This window comes from Heliconius melpomene, chromosome 14 (assembly GCF_056956725.1).
Source record: "Heliconius melpomene rosina isolate 202511_hmr_F chromosome 14, ASM5695672v1, whole genome shotgun sequence".
NCBI classification, from domain to species: Eukaryota; Metazoa; Arthropoda; class Insecta; order Lepidoptera; family Nymphalidae; genus Heliconius; species Heliconius melpomene.
The window spans coordinates 6,060,291-6,087,247 of record NC_140402.1 but is presented as its reverse complement, the minus strand read 5'-3'; the positions used below and the strand labels follow the sequence as shown (position 1 = coordinate 6,087,247).

The 26,957-nt window shown below is 31.5% G+C and overlaps 5 protein-coding genes across 5 annotated transcripts; 2 read left to right on the top strand and 3 right to left on the bottom strand.

The window, feature by feature from the left end:
- Nucleotides 1-18: 18 nt before the first annotated feature.
- On the bottom strand, nucleotides 19-5,841 carry LOC146532127 (uncharacterized). The gene is made up of 7 exons (XM_085197468.1): nucleotides 5,542-5,841; nucleotides 5,230-5,413; nucleotides 4,964-5,151; nucleotides 4,465-4,668; nucleotides 3,948-4,238; nucleotides 3,324-3,513; nucleotides 19-3,248 (listed from the first exon to the last, which is right to left on the bottom strand). The coding sequence occupies exons 1-7, from the start codon at nucleotides 5,672-5,674 to the stop codon at nucleotides 1,172-1,174; spliced, it is 3,267 nt and encodes a 1,088-aa protein (XP_085053594.1). The 5' UTR covers nucleotides 5,675-5,841; the 3' UTR covers nucleotides 19-1,171.
- Nucleotides 5,842-5,878: 37 nt separating this feature from the next.
- Nucleotides 5,879-15,614, top strand: Grip75 (gamma-tubulin complex component 4). Its single transcript, XM_085197469.1, has 12 exons — nucleotides 5,879-6,407; nucleotides 6,568-6,700; nucleotides 6,923-7,217; nucleotides 7,466-7,646; nucleotides 8,099-8,307; nucleotides 8,707-8,833; nucleotides 12,045-12,201; nucleotides 12,636-12,776; nucleotides 13,059-13,233; nucleotides 13,504-13,702; nucleotides 14,119-14,279; nucleotides 14,580-15,614. Exons 1-12 carry the CDS (start codon nucleotides 6,348-6,350, stop codon nucleotides 14,740-14,742), a joined length of 2,001 nt encoding a protein of 666 aa, XP_085053595.1. The 5' UTR covers nucleotides 5,879-6,347; the 3' UTR covers nucleotides 14,743-15,614.
- On the bottom strand, nucleotides 8,840-10,692 carry LOC146532126 (beta-alanine transporter-like). Its single transcript, XM_085197470.1, has one exon. The coding sequence runs from the start codon at nucleotides 10,687-10,689 to the stop codon at nucleotides 8,977-8,979; it is 1,713 nt and encodes a 570-aa protein (XP_085053596.1). The 5' UTR covers nucleotides 10,690-10,692; the 3' UTR covers nucleotides 8,840-8,976.
- Nucleotides 15,611-18,123, bottom strand: Art8 (Arginine methyltransferase 8). The gene is made up of 6 exons (XM_085197472.1): nucleotides 17,787-18,123; nucleotides 17,376-17,612; nucleotides 17,110-17,303; nucleotides 16,562-16,770; nucleotides 16,138-16,360; nucleotides 15,611-15,809 (listed from the first exon to the last, which is right to left on the bottom strand). Exons 1-6 carry the CDS (start codon nucleotides 17,838-17,840, stop codon nucleotides 15,626-15,628), a joined length of 1,101 nt encoding a protein of 366 aa, XP_085053598.1. The 5' UTR covers nucleotides 17,841-18,123; the 3' UTR covers nucleotides 15,611-15,625.
- Nucleotides 18,124-18,463: 340 nt separating this feature from the next.
- Mad1 (Mitotic arrest-deficient 1) lies at nucleotides 18,464-26,625 on the top strand. Its single transcript, XM_085197140.1, has 14 exons — nucleotides 18,464-18,765; nucleotides 18,843-19,006; nucleotides 19,091-19,279; nucleotides 19,585-19,743; nucleotides 20,200-20,394; nucleotides 20,701-20,883; nucleotides 21,413-21,586; nucleotides 21,738-21,880; nucleotides 22,355-22,518; nucleotides 22,997-23,130; nucleotides 23,234-23,311; nucleotides 23,972-24,078; nucleotides 24,611-24,709; nucleotides 24,932-26,625. The coding sequence occupies exons 1-14, from the start codon at nucleotides 18,624-18,626 to the stop codon at nucleotides 25,146-25,148; spliced, it is 2,148 nt and encodes a 715-aa protein (XP_085053266.1). The 5' UTR covers nucleotides 18,464-18,623; the 3' UTR covers nucleotides 25,149-26,625.
- The last annotated feature ends 332 nt before the right edge of the window (nucleotides 26,626-26,957 follow it).

Genomic DNA, 26,957 nt, shown 5'->3' with positions numbered 1-26,957 from the left:
AATAATAAAAAACACTAATTCTGATTATATATATTTATTATATACATAAAAAGCTACACAATGTACAATACTGGCAGAAAATATAGTAAATATAAAGGCACTTACATCACAGTCTAATAATTTTTTGGAATGGTCACAGTTGCAAAAAAATGCAAATAACAAAATATTTGAAAAAAACTGAAGTGCATAAGAAACTGAATATTGACCACATTATTTTTTCATTCTTACAATGTATGAAAACAATAAAAATCTGATAACTTAAAAAAAACTTGTGATCCTGACTGACTGACCCAAAATATTTTATTTTAAATTTATTCAAAATTAAATTATTTTAATCATGTCAAAATCCTACAAAATACATATTTATTTATTTTATTCCTCTGTTCTATATCATACATGGAAGATCTATTAGTTATTAGAAAGCACCACTTTCATTAAAAAAAATAAAGCACTGGTATAAAAAAAAAAGACAGATCATTTCATCACATTATCATAAAAAAATACATATGATACATGAAACTTATTTCTAAAGGAAGACAACCTTTATATTATAACTATTTTAACCAACAATTGCATGTTTTAAAAATTTCTATAATTGACTTAATAAGTCAGAAATATTTCAAGTTTTAATATAAATTGGCGAAACTAGTGACTACACTTACTGTGAGATCTATGTTACTATTGACTTTGCTTTAAGTACAAAAGTATTTTAAGTTATATCCAAAGATATGTAATTATACCATTTAAGTTTACTATTTATCACTTAGGAACTTATAAAAACTAACTAAATCCTATTAAAATTAGTTCTAATTCACGCCAGAATTGCATCTACAAAAACAATCATTCAGTTCTACAATTGAAGCCAAAAATATTTAGCTTCATGCTATATCCAGCATATAGCAGGGTGGAAAGAGGGAACCTAATCTTAAGACGCGCCATTCCTCACTTTCTGCTTAATTTTAGAGACATTACGTATTGAGTGATAGTATTTTTTTTTCAGAGCGAGGAAATTGAAATCCACAATGAATGAATGAATGAATGATTGAATTGGGTCCAAAGAGCTGAGGATCGAGTGTGGTGGCGAGAATTGGGGAAGGCCTATGTCCAGCAGTGGATAAAACATGGCTGTTGATGATGAGGAAATTGAATCCACGACTGTCGTATCATATCGTTATACTTTATGTCTCAGTTTAGTATTAAAGCGAGGCGGACTAAGAACCTGTTTCATGAATAAAGATCTTTTATCTTTCATATTTTTTGTGGACATATCTGTTTCAATATAACTATTATCATCATTGGGCAAAAAATCAGCTTGTTTCTGGTGGCAAATCAGTTTCGATGGGGCGTTATCGAAATGATTTCTAACATTCATTATGTTAGAGTCAACTTGCGACACGTTTTCGGAACAGTGGTATAAAATTTCTTCATCGGAATGAAAATTTGCTTTCGGTTCAAATCTCTCTCTGAGTATAGAAAACTTTCTTCTAGGTCTGGTTCTGGCATTTTTCTTAATATTCGATATTTTAGAAGCCGGCGTGTTTATAACATTGGACGGTATCAAAGATTGTAGCGACGGTGTCTTACGACTTAATGAAAGATCTTCTTGACTTAATGGCATTGTGGTATCTGAAACTAGTTGCCATAAAAAGTCAATGTCCTTATTTGATAAATCGTGCTGTTCTGGTTTATTATTTATTTTCTTTGTAGGAGGCTTCGTATAATTAGATTTCTGACGCCGCGTTACATTTTTAATTTGGTTTTTACTATCTATACTAAGCTTAGGAGATATTGGCAAGGCAGTCAAGTCTTTCGATTCAAATTTTGAACCATGCGATACATCTAGAATACAGTCTTTTTCTGGCAAGGATTCCATTTTGTTACTGGAATCGAATTTGTAGGGCTCCTTCCAAATTGCCTTTTTAAGGCTTGTTTCGCTTTTCTCTATGTGAAATTGTGGGGTATCCCATTGGTGTTCCCGTCTGTGATATAAATTTCTAGGGGAGTTAGTTACAGTCGCTTTTCTAATTTCGTCAATCGTTGCGACAAGAGAACTTTCAGAATTAAGGCGTTTCTTGCATGACATATCGATGTCACCCAAATCATCTAGTTCTTCTAAAATAGGCTCCAAGTGATTTGGGTCCTTTAAGGTGTCTATCATGCATGGTTTAGCCAAGAAAGTGTCATCATTGGAGTGACACATTACTGTATTAACATAATCCTCCTGGCTTCTGTCGAATTTGACAAAGACATTTGAATATGTATGAGGCTTTTTGGGAAACGCTGGAGCTGAGAGTATAGCATTTTTCAATTCTTGGGACAAACAGCTGCTTATTTCGGAACTGCCTGAAGTCAGGGTGTCACGACTTCTATCTCTAACAACGCTGCCGTCATGTAACCAATTTTCGATGTCACAATATCCGTTCCAGGACCGTAAACCCCAAGCTTCTCTAGCAATATTGACTGCACATATATTCTCATAATCGTGTACTGATAAAATTTCGGTTGGAGTATCAAGATCTCTTTTTGATTGCAACAACTCACTTGTTATACCATTTTTTATTTTATCTTTTTTAGTATACATTTCTTTTAATATATCCAGTGCTATTCGCTGTATATTTTCTATGTCGGCATCTTGATTACCAACTTTAATATTCTTTAGAGCGCTTAAACAAAGTTTCTGCACGATATTTTCATTGAATGTGTTTATGTCGGAACTGTTTATATCACTAAAACTCAAATCTAAGTCCATATCAATAGAATCTGAAGACGTTTTTTTGTTTGACCCGTCAGTATCTTGGCTGATTTCTGAACTATCAGTTTTAGCGAAGTTTTCACCAACAATATTGCATTCTAAATTGAGATTATTCAAGTCATCTCTCAATTCATCCGAGGAACAAATACCACGACGCTTTTGCAAATTCAAAGTACTAGATGTAATTTCGTCTATGGAACTTTCTATATTATCTATCGAGGATAGTTTTAGGGCAAGTTCTGTTGGGGAGCATATTTTCTTTTTGGTAACTTTTATGAGATTGGTTGGGTGGTCTCGTTTAGGTATTGCAGTTTGGGGAGTATTTTCCACTGTATATAGTTCTATGCTTGAGGACTCCATACTTAGATTGCCTACTGGAGCTGATGTAAAGGTCGGTGAACCAGATCTAGCAATCCAATGGTCTAACAAAAACTTTTTGTCTGCATTATCACTATCATTCTGTGGTAATTGTTGGTTACTTGGTATTGTATCATTTCTACAAAAAATATTAGATATGAAGTTTACTTTAACACTAAAAATAATTTATTTAATATATTAAAAATAAAATTACCTTGCTGTTTCATCAACTTTGTTAGAAGTTTTAAATGATCTAACATCATTGAGACTATTGTTTTTATTATTTTTGTCTGAATTACATGTGGGAACTTTATTATTCAATTCCACATCATCTTGTGGGCTTTTCCATGGGATAGGTCCTTTGGCGTGAAAAAATCTATAGTACAATATCATAGCAAGCATACCTGCAAGGAAAGTCTATTTTATTACTAGCTTTTATTTATAATATTACCTACCTGAGCAACGTCTTTTATATGAACATGCTGGACTGGCCATAATTGATTGACACATTTAAAATTTGTTTAAATAGCTTTGCTCTTTAAATGGTTTCCTCCATTAAATTCAATTTAGGATACTTAGCAGAGAATTTACACAATTTGTGATTTTTTTTCACCTTCATGCTGAATCTCGCATGTAGCAGAGTAGGAGTAGATAAGCGTAGTTGGTAGAAGGAGTGAAATGTGTCTAAACGTCGCTCCTCACTTTCAGCCGAATGCTAGAAGCAATGCGAAATTCAACACCGCGAATTGCCTAGACACCAGAGCAAAGAATAAAATTCATAACCATTGTGTTTACATTTAGATGTTGTCTGGTGTTTACACTGTGTATTATCACTTACCAATCACAGTTCCAATAATGACACAGATGGTAGCAGCTATAGACCATGACTTTTTCTGTTTCTCAGTATCAGATATCAGCACATACAGAAATAAACTACCAAAATTTTGTGTGACAATCAAAGTGTAAAACATCAATATTCTGTATCTGGTGTGGCCCTCCCGCAAGTTAATGAAGCAAAAACAATATACAAATCCCATGACAGCATTGTAAAATATTTCTTCCAGTTTGTTAGGGCAAAAGGTTGTCTTCTGTGTAATTATCCAAAACGTCATGGCTGACCAGTGCAAGCCTATAAAAATAATTATAACATTACATTGTATCTCACATATAGCAGGGAAGACTGAATTTCAGAAACTCTAACGAATTGGTATCAACACCCATTTTTGTCTTCCTTTTCATAGCTCAACTTTTTTTAGGTTCACACATATTGTAAAGTTGAAGCCATGTACAATATTAGAAAAAAAATAATTTAATAAAACTAAAATCATTAATATTTAAGTTAGTAATTAACTCACCAAGAGGTATTAAGGTCCATATACCAAAAACTATGGTAAATAATAGAATACCAGCAATTCTACCAACTAAAATACCAAAATACCATGTAAGCTTAAAAATAATGGAACTCCATTTAAAATTATCACTGGTAAAACTGGTAATACTGTAAATATATGCTACACAACCCCATATCACAGATGCTATTGAAGCAACTAAGGCAAATACTGAAATAGAAATTTCTTTATTAATTCTATACTATTTCATTCAATTTTTTCTACTTGCCATATTTTGCATATAGCCGTGAATAAAAGAAAACTAATGTTAAGAGATTTAATTCCCTTCTTTTCACTCAATTTGTATTACATAGAGTAATAAGAATGGTTGTGCCCACATTTTGTCTCCCAAAGTGGAAATCAAAGCTACAACTGATGAGCTAGATATTGTGCTGGTGCACTACAAAGGATTTCATGTAATTTAATAATTATTTTAAAGGAAAAAGCCACAAGTATTAGTATTTACCTTTTGTATGATAATTTTCATTAAGCATAACAACAGCATATGTTTGCAATATAATTTGAGGCACAGTTCCAGTGAAAATATATAAAAAATGTAACAAACTCAAGTCATTTCTCTGGCTTATTAATTTTTGTGATTTCATTGACTCCAAATTCTTACATGAAAACACTTTTTGTAAGAATATAATGTACCTAAAACAATAAAATTTATAAACTTTTGTATAATTGTTGTTTTTTCGAAAATAGTTTTCTTGATATCCTTCTACAAACCTTTCTAATAATCCCACAAGACTGCAATGAGTAATCCAATGACGCAGGTTTGATTGTTGGTCAATAATAAACCATCTCATTGAAAAAATATTAATTAAAATATTTGGGGAGAGTATAAAAATCATAGTAGATAAAGCCCAATATAAGTATCCATCTTTGCAATATTCAGCAAAAACAAGGATATCTGCAATTGAAAATAACAATCATAAAATATACACAAAAGAACCTGTGTTTTTGTTGACAAATAATAACTATTATTTTCAAATTGCTTATCTAATAAAAAAGTTTTTTAAAGAATAAATTTGTAAGAACCTGTAGTTAAGTCTGCAAGAATTGACACAAGAGCTATAAATACACTTAATACATTAAAAACACAATAATTTTCATCCTGAGTACAACTACTCTTTCTATCTGTTGTGATTCCAAGCCTACAAGCTTCTGCCATAGTATAAGTTTATCAACATAATGTACATAAAAAAGACCTTTATTCTCTTTATTTTATCTAAGCATATAAGTTAGTCAGTGTCTCATTTATGATATGATTTAGTAAAAGTTTATGACAAAACTAAATAAATCAATTTAACGGCGGCGCGGACGCAGGACGGAGGTCACCGCACTCCATTGACCATTCGCCAGAACCACAGATAATTAAAAATAATCGTTATAAAGTCAATGTTTCGATTTTCAGGAAAAATATTTAATAATTCACATATTTCTTTACAACAACACATTCCCTAGCATATGAATTTGATTTTTTGAGAATATAATATCTTCAAATAATCATGTACTGTATTTCTTTTATCAACTATAAATTTATGTAAGACAGTATACAACATAATTTATGATATTTGACTTGATTTTTTATTTTGTATATACATTTCTGTGGTTTAATCTGTGGATATAAGTTTTGTCAGTTTCTGTTATATTCATAATTCAATGTTTTTTATTTTTTGTTATGACTTTTGATTATTTCAAGTGTACAATTTTCACTATAATTAATAACTTATTTATTAATTTCTCAAAGTAGTGCCAGATAATATGAAAGAAATATTCCCTATTGATGTAGTATACGTTACTTCTGGACAATAAACTATACTAGTTTGTTTTATATCTTCAAAATGATTCATGATGCGCTCCTAGTTTTATGGGACTGTTCCCGCACAACAAATTTAAGCGAGGTAAATTTAAATTATGATGATAGACACAGGAGACAATTTTTATCTATATTTCTTATTAAAATACTAAAGTATAAAAATTTTGGGGCTAATAAATAAAAAAAAACAAACAGTTAAAGTATGTGTTAATATTTTATAGTGGGTATCTTCCTATTTTTTTTAGCTTCAACCAAAGCACTATGCAAATGAAGGTGATGCAGAAGTTTATAAAAGGATATATTCAATTGCAAAAAGTCATCACAAAATACAAAACTTTGTTTTAAGCACATCTTTTCATGCCAGAAAATTCCAAACAGGTATTTGATTTGGTTTTTTTTAAATTTTATTTATTTGTTTTATCTTCACTATATATAGCTGGAGAGACAGAGAGAACCTTGTATTAATACACTACCATCATTTCCTATGCACCACCCAATTTTTGAAAGATTGTATGTTGAGGGGTGGAACCCCACATTACACTTTGTCTTAATTTAATATTTATTGAGGAGTAATAATGAAATATTAATATCATTTGTTAGCATCAGGACACAGATCTCATGGATTATATGGTCAAGCCCTTAGTGAAGGTGTAACAGAAGTTTTGAGATCATATAAGAAAACTTTGAAAGAAGTACAAGATCTTGTTATTGGCAATCAAAACTATACTTTGGCTTTTGTGTATAGCTATGTAGAAAAATTTAGAGGTCTATTTAATACTTTGAACAAAATAATAAATACAATAAAAGAGAGAAGACTCACTGGATGCCAAATTTTAAGCCTTGTACATCAGTATATTTTAAATGGAAACAAAATGGTCCATGACTCTATTGTGCAGTAAGTACAGAAAATGTTCAATAAATAACATACTTATTGACAATTGAAAATTAATTTAATCAATTTAGTGGGACATATAGATAATTTGATTGTAGATGCGATAGTTTTGGGTTCAAGTCAAAATGTGGGGAATAATCAAATTAAAATTACTTTCTTAAAGTGTTGGGAAGGGGATGTGACACTAGGTTGCCATATCTACCCAGTAATTAATTAAAAAGTGTGAAGCTGTTTTTTTAATCCATTTTTAGGATATTTACATGTTTAAACACTGTTTTTATCAACCAACTCTGCACATGGCTGTTGTATGGTGAATTGAGAGATCCTTATGAAGAATTTTTTATATTTCAAATAAAGAAAAATGACTCCTCGGATACATTTTTGTCAATGCCATCATCAACAAATACTTGTGATAAATCACTTGTATCTACTGTGAGTTGAGAACTATATATTTTGATTGTATGAACTGTTTTTTTTGTTTTTATAGTATATTATGTATAAATCCTGTTACTTTATTATTTATTACATAAATAAATGAATTATTTTTATTAAATAATTGAAGGACATTGTAGTGCAGCAGGATAGCATCTGTCTGTAAATGGTATGGTTGTGAGTCCAATAATTCCAACTCAAAAGAATAAATTATTTCTTTTTTTGTGTTCTGTTAAGAAGACAAATTGCAGTGTTGCGTTCCATCCATCAACAGATAATATCTTGTATTTAATAGAATGTGGTAATTCGAGTATCTTAATGCTAAGTTCCCTCTGCCTACTCTGCTATATATACAGGTGTGAAGATATAAATGAGAAACTTCAATAAATAATTTGTAAAATTATTAATATGCTTAATATTATACTGACATAAATTGTATTTTTTTGTAACAGCTTCAACAAACACCATTAGATTGTGGATATAATATTAATCCAAACATGATACCATATTTTATGCCACTCTCACTGTCTCAAGAGATACTATTTATTGGAAAAACTGTTATTCTTTTTGGTTTTGACCCTAAGAAAGTGAAGAAAAATAGCAATTTTATTATAAATAGACCAATGCTGACTTTACAAAAATGTGATACTGATTGTAGAAGGTACTATTTTTATAAACATATTATTTTTTTCTTACTTCCATTTAGAGAAGCAATGTTGATGCAGTGTGAAAGTTTTTGACTGTACATGCTATACATGATGGTTGTGGGTTTGATTCCTACTTGAGAGAATAAATTATTGTCATTTCTCCACTTTGTTAAAACTAAGTGTGGTGTCTTGAATTTAGGTGGACAGTTGAGAACAGAGTGGCGTTATACTTGGTTCTACCCAGCTCTGGGATAAAGAAAGCTTTTTGATGAATAAGCACAATTTGTTCATGAAACATCATCTTTAAAGGAAACAGTGTTTATACATTTGTATCAAATAAATGTTTATATTTGTTTTAATATTCTTTATTTGTTTGATTTATATTCTTTAATTAAGTTATTGATTTATTTAAGATTTACAATATGGGAAGAGAAGGAAGCAAAGTTTCATGATAAGTTACAGAAACTGAAAAATCCTGAAGTATTTGAAGTTTGTAATCTAAAAAGTGTTGTTAGAGAAATTAAAGAGTGTGTTACTAAGGTAAGAAATTTTAAATCTCTGTATTTTTTAACTGACAAATATTATATAACTTTGCACAATATTTTGAACTTTGAGTGGCAAATAATTGATGTAACTTGATCTTTATAAACTATAAATATATCTTTAATTGTATTATAAAAAATCTAGTCTTTTTGACTTATTGTTTTTCTCAAAAAAGGAATATCGAACAACTTTTGTTCCTTAACCAAGTCTTCTGCTTCTTCAAATGTCTGTGGCATATTTTTACCAGCCGTTTCTGGTAAAAATATGGCGGCAACAGTTCCAATACCAGCTATGCCGCCAACAATAATTAGAGGCAACACTGGCATATACGCTTTTAAGTATACAATATAAGGTGATACAACAGTAGCTATGTATCCACAAATTTGGACAATTGATGATCCTGATCCCCTAACTGGTGTTGGTAGCATTTCTGCTGCCCATTGTAAAGTCACTGTGTAACATATGTTCACACCAAATCTAGCTATAATAGCACATAATACTGACGCCACGCCGTTAGGCACAAATGCAGTTAAAAGACTAAAAATAGAACAGCAAAACATCATTGTAACTGTTATCCATTTGCGACCGGTTAAATCTAAAGTAAATGACACGATAAGTAAAGATGGAAATTCCGTTAAAGACAGAAGGGTAAATGATAAGAAAAAGTTAAAGGCCAATGCACCGATGCTTCGTAATAACGCATCAAAAATTATTGTGCAGCACATAAATTCTATACACACCCAAAATAATATTTTTCTCAAAATTGGTCGTCTGAAGATTTCCAAAACAGTCGCACTTTTAACGGGATCCAATTTGTTAGCAGATATTTTATATCTTTCTATAAGATCGTCCGGAACTACTTTTTTATTGATTCGTCCAATGGACAATACTTTTTCTACTGCATCGTTAATCCTACCCTGAGAAAGTAACCATCTGGGACTTTCTGGTATAACAAACGGAGCAAATATTGCCAGTAACATGGGCACACTCGTTACCAATGATAATAATCTCCAGTCTCTACACGCAAGCGCTATCGATGGTAGTGTAATCATGCCCAGAGTAAAAAATATTCCAGTTGGTAAATTTGCCGCTATCGTTCGATATTTCGGTGCGACATATTCTATAACGAGCAAATATATCATCATCATACAGGTATCGTAGGACATACCCATAAAGAATCTGCAGATGCTAAATTCTGTGAAATTTCTAGCGAAAATACTTACTACTCCTGCAATACTTCCGATTAAATTTCCAATGACTCCAGCCGGTAAACGGCCGTACTTGTCAGCTACCCAACCAATGCATAAACCGCCAACTATAGATCCAATAAAAAATATTGCTTGCGCTGTCGCTTGATAACTGTCTCTTTCACAAACCCATTCCATTTCAGTAGATATTGTCGGATACGGAATTTCACTTCTATTAAATTCCCAACCGTGTTTACATGGTTCGATAGGCCACGATCTGTTTGGTTTCATCGCAGGATCAAACGCTATGTCCCAGTCTACTGCATACATTGAACAATGTGAATATCCATAATTTTCTCTATCATCCTGTGGAATAGCTAGATATCTTCTATGGGTGGCAGTTAAATTTTCCAGTTCAGGAACCCAACACCAATGATTCGAAGGTACTTCTGTCATGAAGAGTTGCGTGAAATATGAAAACGCACCGAAAACGTAAAATGGACACGTTGAAAGAAATAAGAGCACTTGGTATAGTCCGAATTCACCTGCTGCGGATAGAAGATCATTATAATCTACAGTTTTGGCAAGATCTGCCTCTTTTTCCATATTCTTGTTGCAAACATCTTTGTTTTCGGTTTCGGTTACATCGCCTTTGAGAGATTTCATACTCTTAACTATACCTCTTTCACGTTAGTTGAGAATACGTTGATTAATTTATAATAAACGGAGAAATATTAATGAAGAGACACTTCATTTGTTTACACCAGGAAAAGATAAAATGTACAAAATTATATAATAATGTGTCTTATAATCTCTAAACACAGCAGTGTTCGCGCCAAGTTTAGAATATAAAATTTATAGTGTTGGCCGTGAACTACTTAATTTGTCCTCTAACTTAAAATTCATTTTGATTCATTTAATGGAACCGGTAATAGATAAGTATAAGACAGTAACCTTATAACCTTAAAAGGTTTAAATCTATCATCATTAGCTTTTTCTTATAACAATTTTTAAATTTCAACGTTATCTTTTAAAAACTTTTCTTATAAAAGGATATTACTTAAATTTTTCGATCAGAATTCCTCAGTTTTTACATTAGGCATTCATCATTAAAAACCAAAATTATAAAAAAGCAGTATACACTGTCGTCCCATTTGTCGTCTTTGAATCCATTTCCAATAAAATATTTTCATAGCTTGTAACCGATGTTCTTGCTAAGAAGACCACCGATAACGAGAAAATACCATTTAAAAACGTGTGATTTTAGTTTTTAAAACCATTATGTGTTAATTTTTTTCTTGCGTCTAGTGTCTTTTATACTAAACTTGGCTCCTTTTGCCAAATATAAGTATCAACTAAAATTTTACTAATGTTATGTTATACAAAGATTATATCATCTTAAGTAGCTTTAAGATACTGAGATGTTTGATAAAGTATTAAATATTTTTCTACATACGTTTGGATCAGTAAGTAAATAACTCGCATGATAACGGGCTTCTTTTGAATTAATTAATTTGACTTTGACTTTGTGGATTTTTCAATGTCTTGCGGATTTTTTTACAGGATCGTCTATACTTTTGTTTCTCAGTTTCACGCTACATCCCGTATATGGGAAGACAGAGGGAACCTAGTGTTGAACATACTTTTAGTTGATACTTATTTATTTACTTGTTTTAGCTCACTGATACATGTCTTGTAGGTTTCTATTTAAGTAAAGGAAGTGTATATTTAATGTTCATATTTCATAAGCGGATAGATGTCTACTTTTTATATATTATTTTTAAATTATTCGACATAAGTACGCCATCATTATTTTAAAGTTATTACAATTTTAAATTCAATTAAAGATAAACGTAGAGAACTATAGCGATTGTTTCATTATAAATGTATAAACAATATTCTTTCACTATAAATGCTATACACTAGGTTCCCAGGTTCTCTCTGCCTACCCTGTTCTGTGCGGGATAAAGCGTGAAGCTAAAAAAACATTTATTAATAAGATATTATATTGAACATTTTAGCACTTATGGACGGTGGCAGTAGAGGAAGCTCAGCTGATACATGAATTGCATCTCATGAAAGATTTTTATTTACTGGGGCGAGGGGAACTTTTCTTAGAATTATTGAGGCTTACAGCACCCATGTTAGATAAACCTACTACAAGAACATCTACAAGAGGTATTATAATATATAATTTTGGTATAGTTTTCAGATGTGAATTTTTAATTTACTATAATATGATGTGAAGCATTTCTTGTTATCCCCCCTACCTACATTTTACGAACTAAATATTGTTACAAAAACTTTTCATTCAGCGACATAATTATAGTTCATAAATCAAAATTTATAATATTTTAATACACACAATACAAAGAACAAAACTAACCATGGAAGAACTAGAACTTGTTGAGTAACAGAACTCAACGCCGCGCTTTACCTCGACACCTGAGCGAAGAATTGCAAATATAAATTTAAATTAATATTTCCTTTCCTCGAGTGGGGATCGAACCCACAACCAGGCGATTTTGCAGCACACTTTGTGCCTCTGCGCCACGACTAGCCTCATATTATTATACAATTAGATTTCATATTGTTTTCATTTATTTCTACAGATATGAACCACGCTTTCCAATTAGCAGCTCGTGCAGTCTTTTTGAGTAACAGTGCAGACATAGAAAAATTTAGTTTCGAATTACCGTATGTGAAGCCAAATAATTCTGCGAATTCCTCCATAGATAATGATAGCAGCACAGGTAATATATAACACGGTTGACGAGTCCTCGCCACTCTGACGTTAGGGTTTCTAAAATTTTACGCATTGTTCTTTCGGGCAGAAAAAGAAATGAATATGTGATATGATAGATTTTATGTTTTATTTTAGCTAGTTTATAAAAAAGTTGGCAACATTGAAAAACAATATGAAGACACTATAAATAAATGTTTAATAAAAAAAATACAGTCGAATTGATAACCTCCTTTTCTTACAGAAGTCGGTTAAAATAACGTATAAAATATTATAAGTTAAATTCAAACAGTTGCAGATGGTTGGTTGACAATAGTTTTGAAATACGATTTCAAATGGCCGCTACACCTTTTGTTTGCGCCGGAAGTACTGGCGCGATACAATGATATGTTTCGATTACTATTGAGAATAAAGAAAACGCAGCACGATTTGCACGCCCTTTGGAAAACTTACAAACAATCTACACGGTAAGTCGAAATAATATATAGGAAAGATTCTTTCATATAATTCTTCCATTTTCATTAGATAATCTTCGTTCATTCGTTTTATTAATTGACTTATGGTGATGTCAGATCACATGTGTGGATATACAACTAAACAGAGGCACAATTGCACAGGGGCCATACGTGGAGCTGGCTTCTACGATGATCATCAGTTTACTGTGATGCATCAGCCAGGATCAATCTCTTAATGTTACATGCTTCCCATTAGTTGTTCATGATATATACATTTTTTAGGTTTTCTATATGTCAATTACACAATAAACTAATGTTTCTAATGGATAATCTACAACATTACTTGCAAGCTGATGTGTTGGAGACTAATTTCTCGCGGCTTATGGAGGCAGTTAATAAAACAAATGATTTTGAGAAATTGAAGAAAGCACACGCAACATTCCTCGCTGATACTCTAAGCCAATCTTTCTTGACTGTTACGGTATGTATATTAAATATGATTAAGAAAAAAATATTGATGTTTTTTATTTAATATTATTTTTTTAGCTTCACATTGTATCCCGAATATAGCAGGATAGACAGAGAGAATAGAGGGAGAAAATGAAAATATTTTACGGAATAGCGTTTATAGTGAACACGATAATTTATTGGTTTGATTCTTACTCGGGGGAATGAATTATTTTCATTTCTTTAATCTTATAAAATAAGTGCGGCATTAAGTTTTGCCGCCTTTTTTAAGTGGCAAAAGCGCAACGTCTCGAAAATAGGGCGGTATATGGGATACAGTGTCATAACCATAGGTTGTTCTCTCTACAATCTACCTCTTTTTATTTTGTTTAAAAAGTTTTTTTACAAATGTTATTATATAAAAATTAACATTATATATTTTATTTTTAGGGTAACGACAGTGAAACAGGGGACACATTGGATTCCATAAACAATCCAGTATTTTGTAACATAATGGAATTATTGAAGTTATGTCACTCGTTTTGCAGCATTGGCGAGTTCGCTTCCGATAAGGAGGCAGAAGATTATTATTTAAGAGGATATAGTGAGAGGTAAACCTTTATACATTTTTTTCCCTTTTCTCACTATGTCCCATATATAGGAGGATAGGCAGAGGGAAAGTAGTGATGAGATGCTTTTTACGAATCTCTCAATTTTAGAGACATTGCGTGTTGAGTGGCGGAAATCCAAGCTATATTTTGAGAGAATCGAACCCACAACCGTCGAGTTTACAGTCAGGCGCTGTGCCGCTGCGCTATAGCGGGCTCGGATAAAAACCTAATGTTGACCTATAATAAAAAATCTGATAAAATATAAGAAATTAAGCTATAAAATTTTATATTTATTTTCAGGTTTAACAAATTAGTAAAGCAATTAATGCAGCTTCTAGTATCCTTACGAGATCGTCCTTGTGGAGTATATCTAGCTCGGCTATTGATGAGACTGGACTACAACCGGTGGCTTAGTGGTGAAGCTCAACTCACGCAATCTGTTACCAGCATGTTGAGATATTGATTAAATGTTAATTGGTAGAAATTAAAAATTCTTATAATTCCTGTTAAAATATTGAACTTTGTTATTCTTTCGACAGTGCAGTTGATAAACATTGATATTCAATTTCTATATACTTATTGAGGCCATCGTGGCGTAGGATTACAGGAATGTGACTGAAACGACGGTTATGGGTTCGATTTCCACTCGAGGAAATGAATTATTATTTCTTAATATTTTCATTTCTTCACTCTGGAAGCAACGCAATAGCCCGTTGAGTTCCGGCACTCAACACGCGATGCTCGAAAACGGGAACGGAGTGACTAAACTAGCTCCTGCTGTATGCGGGATACAGCGTGAAACTGACAAAAAAATATATTTATATTATAAATTTATACAAAAAAAAATATATACTCATACATAAATTCCACATTAAAGTACTGTAATTAATTATTATATAAAATGAAATCTATAAAACTCTTTCAACATATAATAAAAACATTATCAATATGAAGTTGAATAATTCCATAGTGTTGCTAGTGCTATTTAACCGAGGTTATAATGATTGCAAGTATAATAATATATGTCATAACTACTCTGCAGATTAGACATACATATCTATGATTGAGCATTAAATAAAATATAACAATAAGCTTAGTTAAGCATTTCTCTTAATATAACAATTAAAGTTGCCAAGGCCTTATTTATTCAAAATATTTAGGATTTGCATATATTCAAATGATTCTTTGTAAAGTAATTTTTCTTTCATAATTTATTGAAGAATTACTATGCTATACTTTACACATGATATAAATATTTTAAAGTTGCACAAGTTAAATTGTTGAATTTATTATTTTTGTATGTTATATAAGTAAATTAAAACAACATAAAATAATTTTATTTAGTTTTAATCATCATCAACAATGTTATCCTCTTCTAATATGTTGGATTCGGCAGATCTCTGACTAATTATATGGTCTGCATTTTGTTGCATTACAGTTTTCATTAAAATACACTTGGTCATGTAACATGTGCATGGTAAAGGATGCTCCACCTCATCTGGATCCAAAAGACTTAGTTGAATATTATACCTGAAACATAATATATTAACATATCATATAAATATAAGGCCAGTTGTGGTGCATGGACATAACATACGTGACTGTGAATGCAGCAGGATGGGGGTTCAATTTCCACTCTAGAATATGAAATATTTTTATTTTCATTCAAACAAACGCATCATGTGCACTTTTATGCACTTGTAAATACAACAACTTGTTACAACTTATAAATAAGGGTAATTATAGGAGGGGGGGGTCTTCATCATATAAATTTTACTTAAACATACATTATAATGTATGAGTATTAAAAAAAAACATCTGTTTATATTAATTCAATATCTATGTAAATAGATCTTACCTTCTTGAATTTTCTAAATCTCTATTTATATTTATTCCATATGCAATAGGTTCTTCTTCATCCACACTTTGTTCTTCAGGCAAAATTATTATAGTTTGTTTCCAGTGAGTCGCTGGACTTTCTGGTCCTGTACTTAGAATTATGCGGTTCACAGCTGATATTTGAGGAAAATAGCATTCAAACCATATACATATTCCTTGGTAGTGTCCATTTCTAGTAACTCCTAAAATTATATAAAGAAGAAAATTCAGAAGGAAATTTAGTTAAGAACTATCTTTGAAATTTTATTAGGTAATAATCTATATGTGTAAATATTAATGTAACAAACAAAACACTTAGTATATGATTTGTTTTACATTTAATTAAATAAAAAGAAACAGCCCCCCCCTATAACTTCTACAAACCTATAACTTCTTCTACAAACCTATAACTTCTTCTATATTAAAGGACTCTAAGTCACTAACTTTGTCCTCCTTTAAATTGAGCCATGCTATGACAGTACCAGGTCCTAAAAGATCTTCTTTCTGTATGGTCATTATTTCAGGTTTGCTGTTCTTGCTTGACCTAAGCTGATTTGCAAATGCTGATAGATTTACGCCATGGAAATTACTCCATTTATATAATTCAGGAACACTAGGACAATAAGTGGAGTTAAATAAATGTCTTTGATATTATGCATCAAAAAATCTTTAGAATTTTTTAGTATTAAGAATTATTTTTATATTGCAAATAATATTCTTGTGAAATAAGAATGGAAAACACTTAATCAACATGTAGCTTAATGCACTCTGAATTGCCTCATTTCAAAATTCAAAATTTATAAATTTATCCTTAATATATTTAATTCTATAGCAATTCCTCAATATAAATATATACAAAATATATTTTGACAATATTTGTTAGCAAAGAAATTAATTTTATATAGAAATCTTTTCTCTATATAATTTAGATGGTGAAAGTTGTAAATCTTACCTACATGGGGCAACATAAATACAAGCACTGTCTGGAAACATTTCTCCATCTGGCTTCAGAAATTTGTCTCTAGCATATAAAACCGAGTCCAGCATACCTTCATGAAGTAAATAGAATCCCATCCATTCAGAAACCAGAGCATCTACTTTAATGTTTCCAGGTAGGTTTACATCTTCTACTTTACTATGAATTACCTGTTAATATAAAAAATATTTATTTAATATACATAATTTAAAAATAAAACTTATTTTAAATATCTCACTTACCTCAATGACTTCCTCGAAATTATTTTCCTTCACTATCTGTTTAGCTAAAACAGCCAAGTTGCTAGCTTCAACAGCATAAACTTTTTTTGCACCAGCTTGAGCACAAAATATTGACAATATTCCAGTTCCACAGCCAACATCCATAACAATTTTATCTTTAAAATAAGTTGCATTTTCTAAAATTGCTTTTCTATAAGTTTCTGTCCTTGGATTATCTTCCAACATCAGTCTATGAATCTAAAAGGGTCAAGAAACAATTTTTTATTAAGAAATGAATACTTGCTTGCGTAAGATACATAATTTGTAATATGGGACATAAAACGATAGTAGTTTTTTGTATTGTAGCATTTACATTCTAGGCAACATTTTGTAGAGTAATATTTTGTAACAATAAAAAATGCGAAATAATACCTCTAAATCTTCGTAACTAGTAAAGTAACTGTTTTGTGTAGTATCGGTTTCCATTTTCTTTACAAATTGTATAATATGTAGATTTACAAACACTGAACTTCTTAATATATTACTTTTGTTTACAAAAATATAACCTATAAATAACACATTCTCAATTTGTCAAACGACGAACGAGTGGCTGCTGACAGCTAGATGACTTGAATATATACCTTATTAGCATAAAATAAGAATCAAATTGTACTAATATAATACAATAATAGCAGATAATCAGAATAGTATTCGATTCAGATAATGGTATTATTTATCGACTCTATAAAATAAATTATTGTTATATCTGGAGTTCATATAACATAATATTAAACGTCGGCAGTCGAAGATCTATAATTATTTATAAATAATAGACAATATTTTTTTCGAATTAATTCAAATTATAATTTTAATTCAATTACGATATTCATAAATGAACATCCATTTTCCTACCCCATCTTGTAGACATTAAGTTCAATGAGATATATTTATGGACATAGAAGTCAAATAGAAAACTAAATAATTGAATATTACAAAATATACAGTAAATTTAGTTGTATGAAAGTCTTTTTATATTAAATAAAAATACAAAAGTCTCGATTTTTGTATTTTGATTTAATATAAAAAATATATTATCTGTATTTCTAAATGGCACTGTAAGTGTAGTCTGTAAAATCGACAATCGTACTTTATTGTACGCTGTAATTACAAATACGAAAACTTTGGATTTTTAGTCTTTTTCAACAAAAGTCTTGTTAATAATTATTATGTGGTGCATTTAATAATAAGAATTTTAGATTTTATTTAATAATGGCTAAAGAAAGTGATATGTCTTTGTTTAGTGATGTATTAGAACCTTTTAGGCGGGTTATAAACACCGATCCGCCGAAGGATAAATTGGCGGCGTCTACTAAACTAAATTTTTCTGATAGTAACCAATCCATCAAAGAAGGTAATGTGCTTTTTAATAATCACACAAAATTATATATTTTTACTTATAAAACTTTGACAAAATTGTATATATTATAGGAACACCACTTATGATGTCAATCGGTAAACGAAAGTCTAGTTTGGGCTTGAGCGACTCCGGTACACCTGAAAAACGAGCACGTACTGAATCTTCATCAAACCAGCCCCCATCGCCGTGGGAAACAAAAAGATTAAAAGTTGATTTAATTGCAGCAAAAGCACAGGTATTGAAATAGAGATAAAAGTAACATAAACAACCAAAATATCATGCTGTAACGTATAATTATATATAAATTATATTCTTTTAGATAACTAAACTTGAATCGCGTGTTAATCATCAACACACTATACGAAAAGAAATGCAAATATTGTTTGAAGAAGAAAGAGCATCTCTTACTGAACAACATAAAAGAGATGAACGAGCTCTTGCAGACATGGAGGAAAGATTACAGTTAGTAAGAAGAAGAGAACAAGAACTCAAAGAAGAATATAATACGGTAATGGCATTTACAGTGTATATTACTTAGATTTTTTAAGATGCTGTAACTAATATATAGCACACATAGAAAGAACATATTGTCAAATCAAATCAATCAATCAATTTTAAAACCAAGAAATAAGATTAACTTGGTTGGAATTGAAGTTGGAATTGAACCTCAAAGCCATTGTGTTTTCAGCCAGATGCTGGTCAAGATATTGGTAGAATGATGAGGCAGTGTTTTAATTTTTTTTCATATAAGTACTTTTAAATTAAATATATTTAATTCTTTTCAAAGTAAATGTGTAATTCTAATATGTGCAGGCAATTAAAGAACATAAAGACAGTAAAACAAAGTGGGAGAAAGATAGAAGTGAACTTCAAAAACAAGTGGCTGAACTTAAAGATCAACTATTAGAAGCTAATGTCAGTAGTAAGGATCAACTATCTGAAATGAAGAAGGATATGGTTGAATTACTTCAGGTATGTATATAACATAAAATCTCAGAATAAGATTATACCGCTGAAATAAATGGTGATATTTAATTTATTTATATCTTTTAAAGCTTACATTATCAATCCTAATATTATAAAGATGTTTGGTTGAATGCATCAATTCCAAACAGTGTAGATATTGTCTTGGGGATTTTTGTGTCTGGAATTGATAGTATTAAAAAAATAAAGTAGCTAAAAAAGAATTCACAAAATTTTGTCCCACTTTCATTTAGTTTTGAGGGATATCCCACTAACGTCGAGATGTTTGGCAAACTAGGCATAAATCTTAGCTAATTTGTATAGTTACATACACATATGGTCAGAGATGCCTTGGGCCCTTAGAATGTGTCATGTGTCACACAAAAGATAGTTGTTTTCATTTGACCATATTCATGTAAAGTTAATAAAATAATGTAGATTTAATATAATTAAAATATATTTAAGGCCCTTGAAGGTGCCCAACAAGAAGTGGATATGCTAAAAAAAGAAGTAGCAAGGCAAACATCTAAAGCAGAACAATGTACCTCATTGAGAACACAACTTGATAAAACAATATTTGAGTTACAACAAGTAACTAGTAAACTAAAAGAATTGGAATATGAAAAAGATTCTTACAAAGATTGGCAACAGCAGGCTAAAGTAAGTAAATTCATATTTTGTTTAATATTATTATTTAACCATGTGGTTTGGGCTGGAACTGTTCAATTATTTATTAGTTATTACTAATCTGAATTACTGATGTGTTCTGATAATATTATCACTTAAATACAGTATCTCAAAAAATATAAAATAGGTTTTTAAGATTTCAGATTTGATGTCACCAACAATAGCTTTTGATTATAACCTCCATGTACAAATAATACATATCAAAATCTAAGAAAGTATTTTTTGTATATTTTATGTTTATAATTATTGTATAAAACTTAAATGTACTTCTTATTACAGACAGCACAAAAACGCCTTACCAATATGGCGGAATTAGAAAAAGAAGTAACTCGTCTTAGAGCAACAGAGAGATCTCTAAGAGATGCTGTGAGCAATAAGCTGTTGCTGGAGGAACAGGTTCATGTTTTATCTGCAAAAGTCGAAACATTACAGCCAGTGCAACAGGAACTACATGAGGCTAAGGTTATTATTTACATATTCAAATGTATTCAATATTGTATTGTTTTATAGTAATTAGCTTTATATATTTATGCAGTACTGTGGCCATTGTGGTGCAGTGGCACAAAGTCATAACTGAAAATGATCCATCATTGGATTGATTCCCATTTGGGTAATTAATTATTTCTATTTCCTCGCCCTGGTCAGGAGACTTAACTTAACATGGAAGTTTTTTGGTAATTGTTCTCATTGTCTACAGACAAAAAACATACAGTAGTGCCACTAGTACAATTGTGCCGAAATAGGCCAGTAATTTACATTCTTTCGTGAAATATTGAAATTCTTTTATATATAAGATATTTTGTGAAACATGCGCTAGTGTGAAACATGCGTTATTTGCACTATGGACTCACCTGTTTTTGTACTTTGTAACAATGATGTATTGTCGAGAAGAAAAGAGTCAAGGAACTTCCCACTAAACCATATATAATGAATTTCACAGTCAATACAAGTAGTTCGAGTCATATTTCTGTAACATATATACTTATTTCAGGTGAAACTAGCATCCGTAGAGTCCACGCTAGACGAGTGGCGCTCAGCAGCACGCGCGCACGGCGTGGACTCGGCGCGGGCGCTGTCTAGCACTCTGGAGTCGTCGCTCAACAGCCAGCTAAGCGCCGTGGCAGGGCAGAGCGCCGCGCAGTCGCAGCTGGTCGTGCTCGCAGAGGTAAGCTGGGACTTGAAGATTGTATTTGCTTAGATATCGCTGTCGTTTTAATCGTATAGTAAACGAGTTGTGACGAAGTTTAGCAATATACAATTAAAATGAACTGACTTTATTGTATTATGCTAATTGATATTATTGTTTAACCTTCAAGGAAGTGGCTACTCTCAAATTTGAACGCGATAAGGCGACAACTAAGTTAAATGATCTACAAATTGTGCGCAAAACTCAAGAGGACCTCATCTACCGTTTAAAAAAACGTTTACTCCTCGTGACTCGAGAGAGAGATAGTTATAGGTAAGTTCATTATCAATAGGCTCATGCTATTTCTCACGTTCGTTCCCACTAGTAAGGATGAAACCCACAACCATCATGTTTGCAGTTATATGTTGTCCCACTGCCACAATTCCTTGAATAATTTCTAGATCTTTAATTTTACAATTTACAAAATCACCAGTTTTTGATATTACCAATTTTTATAATGTCTGTTTTAAATAACAAATACTACTAAAATTAATAGTGAAAAAATACTTCTAATTTCAAAAAAAATATAGTGTTTTCTAAGCATGATAACTGAGTTTTGGTCCCCAGTTATCACTTAGTGAAATGTTTATAAAAATATTGTGGTTACTCTGGTTTGGCTTCCGTTAAATTGTGATGTGCTTCTGTCAACTATCGTCCGGTCCTTTATTAAATTTATTATACCTTGGGTTAAGCCACTCCGTTCCCCACTTTGATAGTACGATAATAGTATATAATAAAATTTCACAGACAGCAACTGGACAGCTACGAGAAGGAACTCTCGGTGACTTTAGTAGGCGAGACAGGTTCCGGTGGTGCGGTTCTGCTGGCGGCGCGAGTTGAACAGTTAGAGAAGGCGTTGCAAGGGTACCGCGATCTACTCGCTGTGCACGATCACGATACAAACGCTAATGGTAGGTTTGTGCTTTAAAAAATAAAAAAACTGCCTCAGTGTAGCGAGAGTTTAGTGTCAATAAGAGCGTGTTGAAAATGGCTTTACGCTGACGTAGGGTAGTTAGATAACACAATTATTTATTTTATTAGTTAATTTTTTATTGTCTGTATTTATATTAATATCATTTTGAAAGGTATCATTTTTTAAAATATTAAAATATGTTCAAATCTGTGAAATTGGAAACATTTAGTAAAATATTTAAATGGGACAGTACAATACAATGAAATGTGGGTAATAAAACTGTAATTTTTTATAGATTTCTATCTTCATTATATTTATTATATAGTTAGATCTTTAATGGAGAAATCCATAATTTCTCCATTAAAGATCTAAGATTGTTATTGTGTAAAAAGGTACATATATGCATGTTTATTCTTTATGACAACATATTTAAAATCCTTAAGTCGGCGATAGCTATATGGTTTACCCTATTTCAGTTGCAGAAAGTACACGAGCGGAGGCAAACAAGTTGCGTGAAGAGGCCGAGGCTGCCAAGCGCGAGGTGGCCAAGCTGCGTGCTCAGCGGGATCAGCTACAGCTCCACTTAGAGAGGCTGGCTGCACCCATTAAGGTGTCTATATAGATTACCTTAATTCACAAACCAGCTAACTAGATCTGCCTGAACCGCTGAGAGACACCGAAAACTTTTTATTTTTTTTATTTGCAATTTACAGATTTTACACTTAGCCGATAACCCGGCTGCAGCTGCTCAAAAACAAATGCAAGTCGACTTGGAAACAGCACAAGAAGAGGTGAAATAATGATATACAAATGTTTTATTAATATACAGGGTGGAATTGTCAGCACCATTTTAAATGAAACCACAGTTTTAACTACTCTATAAAAGCCTAATATAATTCGGAAAAAAAATAATTTCCAAAAATGAAAAAGTTATTTTTTCAAACAAAATAAATAATAAAATTATCGTTTTAAAATAAAACGTCATTTGTAAAGTATAACATATGCACGCACACACTTACCTGTCAAATCGGAAACGTCGCATACGTATGTGTGCGTCACGCGAAATACAGGTATGGATAAAAATCGTGAAATTAAAAAAAATCCTACGTCCAAACTGTTGAGGTACCTTGTTTAATTTCTTAGGTGTGGGTTTGAAATATATTACCCTATATGCAGTTTCAATAAAAGAAGCGCTGCCTCTTCCACCCTGTATAATAAAAAAATATGTAAATAAAATTATTGAGGTACAACTACATCTGTGTGTAAACACAATGGCTTTAGTATCCACCCCCACTTATGTGATGGAATGAGTTTAAATTATTTTCATTTCTCTGCGCTGCTAACCTAAAATGAGACCTTGAGTTCTGAGATTTCATTTTCCACTTTCAATTACTCAACATTTAACTGAAAGTGGAAAATGGAGAGTTGGTCTTGAAAACATAGTGTTTCAGATAAAACAATTGAAAGCTGCTCTGCGTGAAGGCGGCTCTGGGGCGTGTCCGGAGGAAATGCAACAGCTGCGTTCACAACTTGAGAATAGTAGGATAAAATTGCAAAGGTGATTATATTATTATTTAAGGCTTTTTTAATAATATATTTGTTTCTCAAATCCTTTTTTGTATTAATAAGTATTTTTGAAAAGTTAAGTTTAAGCCGATTTTTTTAAATAGCTGGATTCTCTTTTAATGAAAATTATGCGTCAATCAGCCACATACAAATAGGCTCATTAATGCAATTAACTCATCAATGTATAGAATATAATTTAAAGAATATAGATAGTGAGGCCAGTCGTGCGCGGGGCCACAAAATATGACTGTAAACGCAACTGGTTGTAGGTTCGAACCCCACTTGAGGAAATGAAATATTTCCGTAAATTTATATTTTCATTTTTTTTCTCTGGTATCCAGACAAAATGCGGCGTTGAGTTCCGTCACTCAACACGCAATACCTCAAAAACTTGGCGGACAGTGGGGACAGTAGTGTCTTAACGCTAGGTTCCCTGTGGCTATCCTGATGTGTGCGTGCGGACATAGCGTGAAGCTATTTTTAATATAGAAAGTTATTTTTTAATATACTTATTGAACTTTCAGAATGAAAGAAGAGTTTACATCTGCAGCGCAAGAATACAGGGATGTGTGCTACATGCTGCTGGGTTACAAAATTGATAGGACTGGTCATAAGAACTATAGGTAAGCTTAAATTTTAATTACTTATTATTGTGGTGCAGTATGACAACGAGGTTATTGTTAATGTAATATTTGAACGAGTGGGTTTGATTCCTACTGCATGATGAATAGTTTACGTGTTCCTGCTATAGCAAGACTGCAACTATTACACAGCATCCAGCAATAAATGATGTCTTAACACTAGAAACCCTGAGTCTATCCTATATATTTTGTTTTCTTTCACAGGATATCAAACATGTACGCAGAATCATCAGATGAATACCTGACCTTCACGCTATGCGATGAAGGTATAGAAATGGTCCACACTGATTATTCTACGTCTCTCGGAGAGTTAGTGGAACTGCACCTTCATCATCATCGCTCAATACCTGTTTTCCTTAGTGCGCTCACAATGGACCTGTTTACTAGAACGACAATGCAACAAGAAGTAACTAATTGTTAGTGAAAATAAACATTAGTTTAGTAGTTAGTTGTAATGTGGAACGGCCAAACTAATCATATAGAAGCACATAAAGTAATCTCAGTAAATTTTTTGCAAATTAATATTAATTATGTTTCCATAATAATGTATATAATTTTACACATGTATAGGTATTGTTGCGCAGTGGGACAGTATCTGACTGTAATGGTTGTTTGTTTTGATCCTCATTTGGTAGAGTGATTGAATTTAAAATATTTTTGTTTTCCTGCTTTATTAGTATTGTGGTATTCTCTCGAAAATCGGGCGGTGCGTAGGAAAAAAGGTGTCTTGCTTAGTCTTGCATTAGATGTCTTGCTTGTTTCTACCCTGATAATTTTATAACAGTTTAAAAGATAAAGATGCTTTATAGTAATAGAAAAAAAAATAACCACTTAATTATGCAAGAACATGGAAAACAATATTTGATATTCTTGGTTACAGTGCAGAAAATGAAAATTGCTATATTTGTTTCTATAAGATTCAACCTTATTCTTCTTTGTTTAAAGTGAATGATATAATATTTCGATTATCTTATTTGTTATACTGGTTTGTGTATATTTGAGTCAGCCATTGCTGTTAATATTTTTTTTATATATTATGTATTATTCTAAATATTGATAGGTAATTGTATGTAATTCCAATAAAAAAACTGGCAGCAATGGCATAGCTAACTAACTAGAAACGCGGTTGTGGGATTGATTCCTCCATTTGGGGAAATTAATTTATTTTTCGTTTCCTCGTTACCGCTCTGGTAACAAGACAAAGGGCAGCATTGCGAAATAAGAAATGAAATGTCCTAATGCTAATAAGTACCCTCTGCCTACCCTGCTATATGCAAGATACAAAAAAATAAATAACTGGATGTCTTTAAAGTCGGTCATTGTAGAATAGAATTAATATATTATCACTGAAATATAATTATTTTGTCTAATACAAAGGAGTTAATTGAACATTTCTTTTTTTTTTTTGCAAACAAAAAAATGCAACGAGTGCAACGTTAATTGAAATACAAGAATGATTGGATAGATGCATCACAAGCCGAACGCTTCGTTCGCTCTATCGCTTATTTCGCTCTCGCTCGCACGCTCGGCTCTGGCTTTACGCGTTTACATGTACGGAGTCAGAGTCGGAGTTCACATCACGACCACGACGTTATCACGTTCAGAAAAAGTGTATGTAATTCCTTGGACTTTTAGTATGTGGGAAGTTGAAAATGTATGTCTAAAACCACTTCAACATATATTGATAAGACTTTAGACAAAATAATTTAAACGTAATTTTTAAGCATTTAGTGTCAAAAATGCAATACATGAATAAAATATTGTGACATTACTTATGTTCCTTAGTAATAAATAAGTATCATATAATTTCTTAAAGATCTTTTTAAAGGTCATGTCTCCAAATTTTGTTATTTTTTTTACTGCAATAGTTGAAATATATGATTCATTCTACCTAGTGACTATCGTCTATTATTTTTTCGTTTCCTCTAAATATGTATTTATTTTATTGTAATAATTTTAATTATTGTTTCTTTAATAATATTTCAAAGTTTAATATGTATATGTGTTTTTAGACATTTTTATTCTTCTAGCTTCATACTGCACATCCCACACACAACAGAATAGGAGAGGGAATCTGGGGACCTAGTGTTAAGACAATTTGTTCCTACTTTGACATTACCGTTCCCCACTTTTTTTACGTATTATGTTTAAATTGTTTAACCATTACATGTTTTTTTTTAAAATAATTTTATTGCAATACAAGAATTATTCTATTTAGGTAGATAATAAA